Source organism: Protobothrops mucrosquamatus, unplaced genomic scaffold (assembly GCF_001527695.2).
Source record: "Protobothrops mucrosquamatus isolate PMUCROS unplaced genomic scaffold, P.Mucros_1.0 scaffold77, whole genome shotgun sequence".
NCBI classification, from domain to species: domain Eukaryota; kingdom Metazoa; phylum Chordata; class Lepidosauria; order Squamata; family Viperidae; genus Protobothrops; species Protobothrops mucrosquamatus.
Genome location: NW_015386454.1, coordinates 1,431,738 through 1,443,086, shown reverse-complemented (window position 1 = coordinate 1,443,086; position 11,349 = coordinate 1,431,738). Strand labels below are relative to the sequence as shown.

General features: G+C 38.2%; 1 protein-coding gene across 1 annotated transcript in view; it reads right to left on the bottom strand.

The window, feature by feature from the left end:
* Positions 1-11,349, bottom strand: part of OCA2 (OCA2 melanosomal transmembrane protein) — a gene marked incomplete at its 3' end in the record, with an annotated part of 172,849 nt that overhangs the window by 20,822 nt on the left and 140,678 nt on the right. The window contains exon 18 of the mRNA XM_029283403.1: positions 6,388-6,515. Coding sequence (XP_029139236.1) covers positions 6,388-6,515 — 128 coding nt within the window. The remainder of the gene's footprint in view (positions 1-6,387; positions 6,516-11,349) is intronic.

The window sequence follows — 11,349 nt, the reverse complement described above, 5'->3', positions numbered from 1 at the left end:
ATATTTGAACATGCTGCTTTGTAAATCACCCTTAATGAAAAGATAGTGATGCAAAATTTTATTCCTATTTAGATTTAAATTTCAAGTTTCACAAATCAAATCCCTGAAGCAAATGCATTGCTTTACTGCTCAGACTCTTAATATTTTTACCAGAAAATTGCATGTAGTTCTAATTCTGAAACTATCTTTGACATTTCTGCTTAACCAAATCTATTTCTTCAAGTTTTGTGAAAAATTAAACTATATTTTACTTATAACTTTCCTGCCTTGGCATGATTCAGGAAGAACTATATTCTCTCCAGTTTTTTGAAAAAATTAAAATGGACATACAAGTCTTTAAACAGTGTTTCATGGCAACAAAATAAATAATAGAGTTAAAAGTTATTTCTTCAAGTGATCTGCAGTTTGTAAGTCATTTACCAACTAATATTAAAGACTCCTTTACAAATTTCTAAGCTTTTTGAGAGAAATTTTCTTCTTTGCTTTATTCCACTTTATTTTAGGCAACATACCCAGTTCAAGTAATCCCATAGACAAAACTTAGCAAGTCTGCAAAACTTTTGGTCAAATTTCACTTAGGTATAAATTAATGATATGTAGTCAAAATCTGCTTACTTTCTTTGGATTAGCATTTGATATGTGTCTTGCAAACTGCAGACAATAACTTTTATCCACAGTCCTTCCTCTTTCTCCATTTTCTTCATAAAAATAATATTGACGACCTTTCTTCTGCCCACAAGCAAATGCAGAATATTTTTTTGATATTGCAGACACTTCAATTTAATTCCTGGTATTTAAAAGATAGGTTTTCTTCATTTTACATATGATTATCTATCATAACTATGCAAATCTACATTGCAAGATGACCTATGGAGACCTTTCTAGTTTCTCTAGGTCACTTAGTGCACTTTGTACTCTTCAGTACCCCAGGCTCTTGCACATAGTCAGGTTTTTACAACCTTACGAAAGGCTAACAAGGTCATAGCCATCCTGAGCTCCAAAGGAAGAATGTTCCAAAAGGCTGAGGCTATGATCAAGAAAGTGCACCTCCTGGTTCCCTCCAGCCAGTGGTGGGATTCAACCGGTTCACATTGGTTCAGTAGAACCATTACCTAATTTTTGTTGAGTTCAGCGAACCAGTTTGAAAGGCCTGACTGGTTTGTAAGTCTTTCCCCTTTTCTTGGAAACAACTTCATTTCCTCCTCCACCAGCCCCAAGTTCTTACCCTCTCTTTCAAGAACTGTGACATTCACGCTGGCATGACCAGTTCCTCTTTCGGCTCGCAGCCATTGCGTCCCAGTTCCAGGGAGCGCCCTCACTCGGCCTTTGTCTCACCTTCTTCCCGAGTCACCAGAGCATCTCTTGCTTAAACTCTCAGGGGGAGGACAGGAGGAAGGCCTCACTCGGGCTCCCCATGTCACCATCAGCCTCCCGCCATCCTAACCGTCAAAGTCCCGCCACTGAGGGGACAGGTGGTACTGAGCTCCTCTGCCCAGAGAGGGGCTTCTGCAGGCTCCGCTTCTCTGCAGGGAGAGGTTTGCAGCTACAAGTCCCTGGAGGGGGCACTTTAAAAGACTACCACAGCCCTCACCATTATGCTCGGCACACCATCGCCTTGCTTGCAGTTTGCTTTGGGCTCCTCGGTACCTTTGGCCAGCAGACGCTGGAAGATCAAGCTAGAGACCGGTCCTGCAGGATTTGGGCCAATCTCGGAAAGTACCCTTCTTGTCACTGAGGCTGCCACTCACCTTCCTCCTCCACCAACTTTGCCTTCTTGCTAGGTACCAGGCCAGCTTTGGTGGTGCCAATCTTGCCTAGACTGCCCTGCTGACTTGCAGCGGCTCCGAGGTGCCCTGGCTCCAAGACATCTGGATCAAGGAATGCATGGGCAAGCTGCTACTGGGCTTCTCCTGGGTTTCCATAGGTTCTGGATCAAGGCTGCTGCAGGACTGTGGTGTGGGTGGAAGCACTTCTTGTTGGGCTGGGGAGAAGAGGATTGCTGGAGGACCTTCCAGATGCTGTGGGCTGGGCGCTGTTCCTTGTAGGTCTAGATGCAGCTGAGGGCCAGGAAAAATTTTCCACACTTCCTCCACCCATCTCATCCTCTTCCTCCAGCTGCAGGCCTTGAGGCTCATCACACCAATTGTGCCACTGCCGCTGCTCGAGGCAAGACACCGCATGGCCCTTCGCATCACTCACACTTTCTGCCGCAAGCAGCGGCACCCAAATCCTGCAGGACTAATCTCTAGCTTGATCCTCCATGTCCACCAGGCAAAGGTGCTGAGGAGCCCAAAGCAAACTGCAGGCAAGGTGACGGCATGCTGAGCATAATGGTGAGGGCCATGCAAGCTTTTTAAAGAGCCCCCACCAGGGATTCATAGTGGCAAATGTCTCCCTGCAGAGAAGCAGAGCCTGCAGAAGCCCCTCTCTTGGCAGAGGTGCTCAGTACTGCCTGCCTCCTCAATGGTGGGACTTTGGCAGTTAGGACAGTGCAATGAGCCATGAGACCTGCAGCCATGAGCAGTGGCAGTGGTGCGATGCTCCATGTGGCATGTGGCCACAAGCAGCCGCAGTAGAACTCAGGCAGCAACACGACAGGTGTTGGGGCGTGGGAGGTCTGGCTGCAGCGGTCCTAAGATAAGCAGGTGTGGGGGCACCTGGGGCAGCTCCACCCCCCCACCCCCACTCTAGCTTGATTTTTATATGTGTGTCAGGTATTATTTAATATTTTTCACTAATATTTTAAAACTCTTTCTTATAATATAATCTAGTTTTGTGTACCTCTTCTATTGTTCTTATTTAAGTATTAAATGCATGAAATAATAAACTTTCAGTATATTATTTTTTTATACTTAAAACAGTCATTAGGGCAGAGAACCAGTTGTTAAATTATTTGAATCCCACCACTGCCTCCAGCCAACTTTCCTTGGCTAAGCTGGCCCATAGCATCCCCATTCTATTGCAACAAACATAGATGAAAGACTAATAAATGCACACTGTCACCTAGATGTGCATTGACAAGTATAAAGCCCACAATGAGTTTCTTAGAATGTGTGGTCCAAATTCAACTATCTCTCAGGCTCAGATACAAAGAGAATAAGCCAACAATAATTGTCAAATTTTCAATGATCAAAACAAGATGGAAGTACTGTATGCAAAGAACTGTGCATCCATCCAGATGTGAAAGGGAAAAGCATTTTCTCTTTAAATCATATGTGTCTACCGCTAAACCAATAATCATCCAAAAATAACCTCTGCTTCTAGTACTTCCAATTTGTTAAAGTTCATTTCTCTGTTTTCATGTTATGGAAAGAGATGAACACGCAGTGAGGCATGGCACTAAAAACAACAGAACAGTTGGAGCTATGATAAGTTCTGCAGAGAAACAATTTGGCTAAAAGTCATTAGTGTAGCTCAACTACATTAGAGAGGTTGAATGTGGCATAGTCAAATTTTCAGAAGAAAATTAGGCTTGAAGATCCAATACACCTGCAAGGTTTGCTCAACTATGATTGGGGGCTACATTCTGAGTTTATTTTTTCATGCTGTTATCCCACCTGAAAAAAAACCCTTATGTATACTGTTATGTCCTGAGCCTGCTTAAGCATTCAGCAGGCTCAGAAATGTTGCAAAGGGTCCCGGGCAGACCGCAAACTGCCCGGGACCAGACTGGCTGTCTCCTGCCTTGTGCGCATGCACAAGGCAGGAAACAGCCTCTGCAATGATTGGTTAATGCTGTCCTGTGCAAGGACGTTATAAAAGGTCTGCGCACCATTTTTCTGTTTTTGGTTGTGGATGAGAACAATAAAGAAGGCTTGTTGTTACACTATGCATCTCCTCTTAATGCCTCCAACCTGCGAACTTAACATATACCTCTACCTGAATAGTTCAATTTAGCTTAATTAACTTAGTTGGATGTGCATATGGAGTCCTTCCTTGTAGGTAAGATTTCTGAGTTGGCACTGTGTAAAAATTATTACTGCATCCTAAAATTATTGCTAGTTATTCTGCTGTTATTCTGCTAATTATTCTGCTTTATTTCAGAAGTTTGCCCTTTCCTATGATTTTTGATCAAACTGAAGACAAGTGATATCTAGAATTGTACCTGTTTTATTATAAGCACACCTGAATTAAAAGAAATAATTTCAGCACTTCAATTCTACTAACTTTGTGAGTTTATAGAGATCTGGAGTGTCTTTCAAATTAACATAGTATCTTCATTCTTTATTAATTTCATAGAAGTGCCTTTACCCTGAATGTTGTAATCCTAACAGTTCAGGAGTTTAATCCATTTAGCAGGAAAACAAGTTGGGAGATTTACCATATGCAATGTACATACACTGTAAAAACTCACATTGTGTTTATCTGTTTATCTATTTGGATCCCCAGGTTAGGCCAAACACTGCATTATACCACAAGTACCTAAATTTGGCTAATTTATAGAATGCGTAAAAAAATCCAGGCTCAGTTCTCCTTGCCAGAAAGCAAAGTCAGCAGGGAAGTCAAGAAGTCAAAAGTCGCTCATGTTCCCACTGAGTTTTGGCCCACCCGTGGTCAGTCTGTTTGGGTAAGTAAATATAATTTATTATTGAGGTATTTATAATATATACTCTTCTTAGATTATCATAGGACTGTCCAGCATTGGGTAAGAAATTATGGTCAGCTTAAAATTTAATGTTCATTCTGTTCACATTAGACTGTATTATTTTTCTCTCAAAGAATGACAGAATGAGTCAAAGAGTTGTTTACTTACTATCTAAAGATTTTTACAAAATGCAGCGGTGCTTATTCTTTACAATGATCAAAACATTGTGTCATGGCTTTTACTAATTACACCCCATAGGAAAGCATAGGGCACACAATGTATTTTTCCTTGTAATTATCCTACTCTATCCATCAGCAGAAGAATTTTCTAGGCTGGATGATATAACAACTGGATGAAAGTATTCATTCTTTCTCTTTCTCAGAATCTTAAACCTACCGTAGTTAAATTCTATATCACATTTGCCTCTCCATAAGCCTCACTGAATTTGCTTTTGATTACATAGATAAAACACTGAAATAGAAAACATGGCACCCAGGAGAAATGCAGATGAAGATTTGCTTAATTCACTGAACTCAAAGTAAAAAAGCTTGCTATTTGGGAAACATCTGAAAGACAAATCTTAGCACTGATCTAGAATTTACCAGATCTTCTCTTGCATAAGATTACTTTCTGTAATATGAATAAATAGTCAGTCTTCACTTCTGTCAAGAGTAAAGCACTGTCCTTAAGGATCCCATTGCTCTGTATATCAGGATTTCCTCTTCAGTCCTGATAGTAGACAGTAATAATTACAAGTATCTGGAGAATAATTTCCAAATGTCCCTTTTCCTTCTTTTAATTGACAATTTTTTTGGAATGAAGGGATAGACCTCTTTGCTTCAGGCTGAGGGCTACACAATTTTGGGGTAGCATTCTGGGGTCTATGCTCTAAAACATAGCAAGCCCCAAAAAAGTGGTTGGGGCCAGAACAAAAATGAAATTAATTTTATTACCTTAATTAAATATAATTAATATGTTTATTTCCCATACATTTCATATATTCCTCCTTCATCACATTCAGTCACATTTGATGACAATTTTTGCAGGGGGCCCACAGGCTGCATCTAAAATATACTGAGGCCACATAAAAGATTACATATCTCGAGTATTACAGAATCTCAAACCAAATCAGAACTAATCCTGAAAAATTAATGTGGAGAGTCTCAAGTTTAATTTGCACCCAGCACACAACCAAGGCACTCAAACCCTATATCCTGATTAGATCAAGCACACAAGCCACTCAGTATAGTTAGCAAAATTATAGCTCTATTAAACTCAAAATATTGAACAGACAAAATGAAAGAGAAGGCACGAACAACAGACAAGCATTTACATCAACTGTTTATCAAAAGATATCATACTATCATTGGATATTCCCAAAAGGAATGGCCCTTGGTTGTGCCAGCCTTAACCTTTTTATGTACGTAACAGAGGAAAAGCAGGACATAGGGTGATCCTTCCTCTGTGCTGCACCATATAGAAAACATATAGGATGAGGATGGTAATAGATTTCATCTCTCTGTATTTGCAAAGAAATAATTTTTTACACTCCTTTATACAGAGAGCTCCTAACTCATATGTCTTGATCCAGAAATTCCAGCCGCAGAATAAATATCAGAACACAGAAGTTGTGCAGTAATAAAGCTGCCTTTTCTACAAGATAACTGTAAATTAATCATCCTGCATGAAAAGAGCCATCTATATTTCTCTTGGTTGAAAACAATTCAAGAAAGTAAAAATGAAACGTTTCTTCTTTGTTGACCCCAAGATTTTAAACTTTCTTTAAAATGTCTTTATCTTACCTCCATTAAAACAAACAACGCTGCAAAGAAAAGGAGGGTTGCCCATTCCACTCTGTTCAGAATCATTTCAAAATCAGAAATGTTGGCTAGCACAAGAAGCCATACAGCTCCCAACATAGCAATCCATCCTGCATAAAAAGAGAAGTTAGCATGAATATAACTGAGTCCATTTTAACCAGTTATGTCAAATCTACAGTACACATAACCTTTGGGTTTAGGGATATTGAAAACATATTTATACTGTGGAATAGCACATAATCACAGTTAAGCTTACAACTTATTCCCCCCCCCTCCGGATATAGCTTATGTGCCTTTAATATCTCAAGTAATTCAGTAGATGAATCTTCTCTAATATCGTTATTTCCATATTCCACTATTTTCATGCCCTATAAAGGATAATATCCAGGATTAAAAAAAAAACTCCAGTTATAAAATAGTTCTAAACTTGCAATATAGATCAATGCCTAGTTTCTCCCTGACATGAATCCAGCTCTAAGAATTCAAAACAAGGCCATACTAAAAAAGAAAATCAGGCTTAACTATAACTATTAATCTGGTGTTCTCATTTTTTTTAAAAAAAATATGTCTTCATCCAGAAATATTTAATCCATGCTAAAAATTCCAGCTGTGCAAAATAAATATCAGAACATAGTTGTGCAATAATATAGCTGTCTTTACTACAAGACTAACTTCACATAATTGTAAATTAATCNGCAAAGCGTCATGTTTCCAAAAGGATTCCATCCTGAGCCGAATAATAGAATATCTATCCACAGCTATTGGCAGTGTTTTTTCGGTGGACCATATCTATTTTCTGTGTTCTTCAGTTACAGTTCTGAGTTAGAAAAAGAGTATATAAAGAGAATATTGTGCCATGGGAATATGTATATACTGAACTTATTCAAAGGACACATGTTACATGTTATAAAAATGGTTCCTATGTTTTTGATTCTTGTTTGTGTTAAGGCACTGCAGATTCTTTATTTATCCATTGGGGAAATATTAATGGGATATTTCTTCAAATATTATGTGAATGACTAAAAGCTGAATTTCTCAAAGAAAATATTTATAAGTAGACTATAAAAGAATAAAATTCAGATGCAAAGAAAAAAGAATATAACAACAGCTGCAGTCTTTCAAAGATAACCTTTAAGCCTCCTTAGTGTATTCATTCCTCTTTGAATTTAATCAAGACTTGAGTTTAAAAATCCAACTAAAACTGAAATAATTATCTGTAATATGATATAAACATTTAAATGAAAATATTCAATACATGCTCATAGTAATCTATTAAAAGCAATGTGTCATGGTTCCGACAGATGAAACTCTTAAAAGAATTTCAAGGCATTGTTTACCTTAAAGAATCTTTATTCGAGAAGCATAACATCAGCACTAACATAATCAAAGCTAAAAACTGAATTCCCCCCCCTTGAGCACATAGTATCAAAGCACAATTCCCTCCTCCAATTAACTGTCATAAATCACATTCCCCAATTAGTTTAAAGCACGGGCTTTCCCTCCGGCTCTCCAACCTGCCAATTCTTATCATCTCTTATTTCAACAACCTTGATGCTCACGCTAGGTTCAGTATTATTATTTTTAGCTGAACTTTCATGCACATCCCCCCTCCCCAGCATCATCTAACTCTAAAAGCAAAAAGAAGAAAATGGTTACATCTACATCTGTTGTCAAAGCAAAAACATCTGATGTTAGCAGTGTTGACATCCAGCCCCCCTGTAACGTAAACAAAAGCACATGTTAGGGATTGCCTTTCGGTTTATTAGGGTGTTTCCTATAGAACCTGTTAATGAGTCTGCCAGCTTTCACATTGCTAGATTTCACCCAAGTGGCTTCAGACAGCAAATATCCCTTCCATTGTACTAAGTACTGCAATTTCCCTTTAAAAATTCTAGAATCAAGAATACGCTTTACTTCATACTGGGTCTGTCCAGCTACCCTGGACAGGGCCGACAGCTGACAGCAAGGAGAGCTGGTTGGGGGGTGCCACGTGACTGCAACACACCTGAATCCTCTGATTCTGGGGAGAATCGCAGAGAGAGGCAAGGTGACTTGTTCATGTCCAAGTCACCACAAACTTCAGAAACTATGTCAACAGAAAGGGATTTGTTGGTGGACCTGTTTCCCAGACTGTCAGTGGGAGATGCGAGTACCGGTCTACCCAGACAGGACATCCCGAGAGGTACCGGTGTACCCAGCCAAGACATTCCAAGAGGCACCAGTCTACCCAGCCAGAACATACGGGAAGGTACCAGTCTACCCAAGGCGAGCGGCTCCAGGAACCTTGGTCTACCCGGCTCATCAAAGGGGCTGGTAGACCGGGAGCCTCCAATGGTGTTACGATGATTGGGGCGGCCATGAAACTCATCTGCCTACTTGCAGGACTATATACATTATTGTGATATGTGATTACTTAGGGGTAAGAGGTTCTTGTGTATTAACCCACTTTTTTATAATGGCAGTTATAAAGCAGTTACATGATTATGTTTAAATAAGGCTCTAACTGTTTATGTTTTGTAACAAGCCTGCAATTTAGGCGGCAAATAGTGTTTTAAACTGATTGGCTGCCGCCTACTGGCAGTCCAGTATAAATAGGAGTCAAGTGGCTGTTAGAGCTGCTTCTGTGTTGATTTGAATAAAGAGCTGTTACTTTCACTCCTGTCTCTTCAATGCCTCACCGATCCCAGTACACAACACAAATTGTCTTTCTTAGTCCAAACAATATACCCAAAAACAGAGGAAAAATTACTTGATGATTCAAATACATTGACTTGGAAAGTTAGTTGGCAAGGGAAAAAAGCTAAAGTAAGGCTAAAGAAAATAGAAGTTTTGATCCATTAGATGGGATATTATATTATTAACTAGATGTTTGAATATGGTGGAAAATAGATAATTGCTAGAAATAGAAGTATTATCATAACAAAAAAGATAAGATTTGTAATTAGAATATTAGATTTTGGTATGAGAAGGGAAACAGAAAAATGTGAAGAAGTTTGAATAAGGGAAGCTTTTGGTTAACCAAATATAACTTACTTTGAAATTTTAAACAATAGAGACATATTGAACACTGATGGGAAATTAAAATTAAAAAAAAAAGCAAAAACAGGATACTGATTAAACAAATGGATATTAAGTGCAAATGCAATTAAGATATGTTTTGGTTAGAAAAGTTATCTAAAACTAGCATTATTGATATTATGAGAAAAATGTAACAAAGATGTTGATATTCAATTGTATATTTAGTAATAACAATAAGAATTGTATTTTCCTAGTGTGGGAAAACAGGTACTACTGGAAGAAGAGAGGAAACATTTGGTGTAATATTGGCTCTAGACTGAAGAAGTTAATATATACCACTGAATTACTAATTACATTGTCTATTAAGTATTTGGCTGTAAAACTAGAAAATTAATAAAATATTTATAAAAAGAAAAAAAGAAAAGGGCATACGCAAGCTCAGGTCAAAGTACATTGCACAAGAACAGGATGAAACTGAAATACAAAGCCACAGGAACAGGAAGAACCTCAAATACAAAGCCCAAAGAAGGTATAAAAGCCCACCTATCCCAACTCCATTTTGTCAGCTGTCCCAGAACCATATGCTGTTGGTTCTGTTGTTCAATAAACAGAACCTTCTTTCCAAACAGCCTCCATTTTATTTATTCCCAGTTTGGACTGGACCTGATTCTTTTCTTTCAACACAAGAATATTAAATTCTTGTTGAATAAGACATAGCTACACATATGCGTGCATTCACACCAGGCAAACAATCCACCCTAAAGGGCCTGTATTATACGTAGTTAGATTAAACTATTTTTCACAGGAGGGACACAAAGATAATTGTAGTGATCATCAGTCCTTCATTTGTAGTCTACCTTTGAACACTACTACAGAATAGAATCAGATAGTTTTCCAAAATATAATAGAGAAGGTCCAGGTAGATATTCCAGCCTTAAATGAAGGATCAGTCTACATGCCAAGGAATCTATAAAGAGGATCAAGTAGTTCACAGAAATCTTGCTTTAAGGTACTCACCAATAAATGAAAATTATTTATCCAGTTTCTAAGACTTTGTAATTTAACTCCACTTTCTGGCATTAACCTGATTAATAAGAAAATGAATTTAGCTTCTACAGTCATACAAGTCCTCCCCTCCTCATTTATACCTGAATCAAAGTCCCATGTAAGTTCAAAAAGGGCAAGTAGAAACACGATATTTCATTCATCATCTTGCTGAGTTTGGAGTGTTCCTTGTCATAGATGCCACTGCCAGAATCAATTCTCCAGGATATTAAATAAAGATACACTGCTGATAAAATACTTGGCATTGAGCACCTTTATTTAAGCAGCATTTTTTAAATAATGCCATAAATTATCTTTTGGACTCCATGTGTTGTTTCCATGGCATTGCCCTTTTAAATGTAAATGTCCTTTCTTGGATGAAGTTTGAAAATGATTTTGGTAATAGATCAAAAATAAAAAGATTATGTAAGTCAACCTTGTTTGTTCAAAATATTGGGGGACAGGGTTGAAATAAACCCTTCAAAGTTATGATAGTTGTATACTTGAAATCTTCATCAAATATTCTATAGAAGCTTCTTCTGATTCTGCCTTTGATCCTTATTAAAAGGAGACAGGGCTTTTTGCCAAAGCAAAACATTTCTGAGGTACATTCAGTATCCATACACAACATTATACAAAAAGTGATACACTTTTTTTAATATTTTGTGGGCTGTGGCTCTATATATCCATGCTTATTCTTGGATTGAACAATCATCTGATCTAGCAGAAGTGGATATGTAGGGTTCAGCTATAAAATACAGATAGTCCTCAAGTTACAAATATAATTGAGCCCAAAATTTCTGATGTTAAGTGAGGCATTTGTTAAGTGAGTTTTGCCTCATTTTACGACCTTTCTTGCCACAGTTAAGTGAATCACTGCAG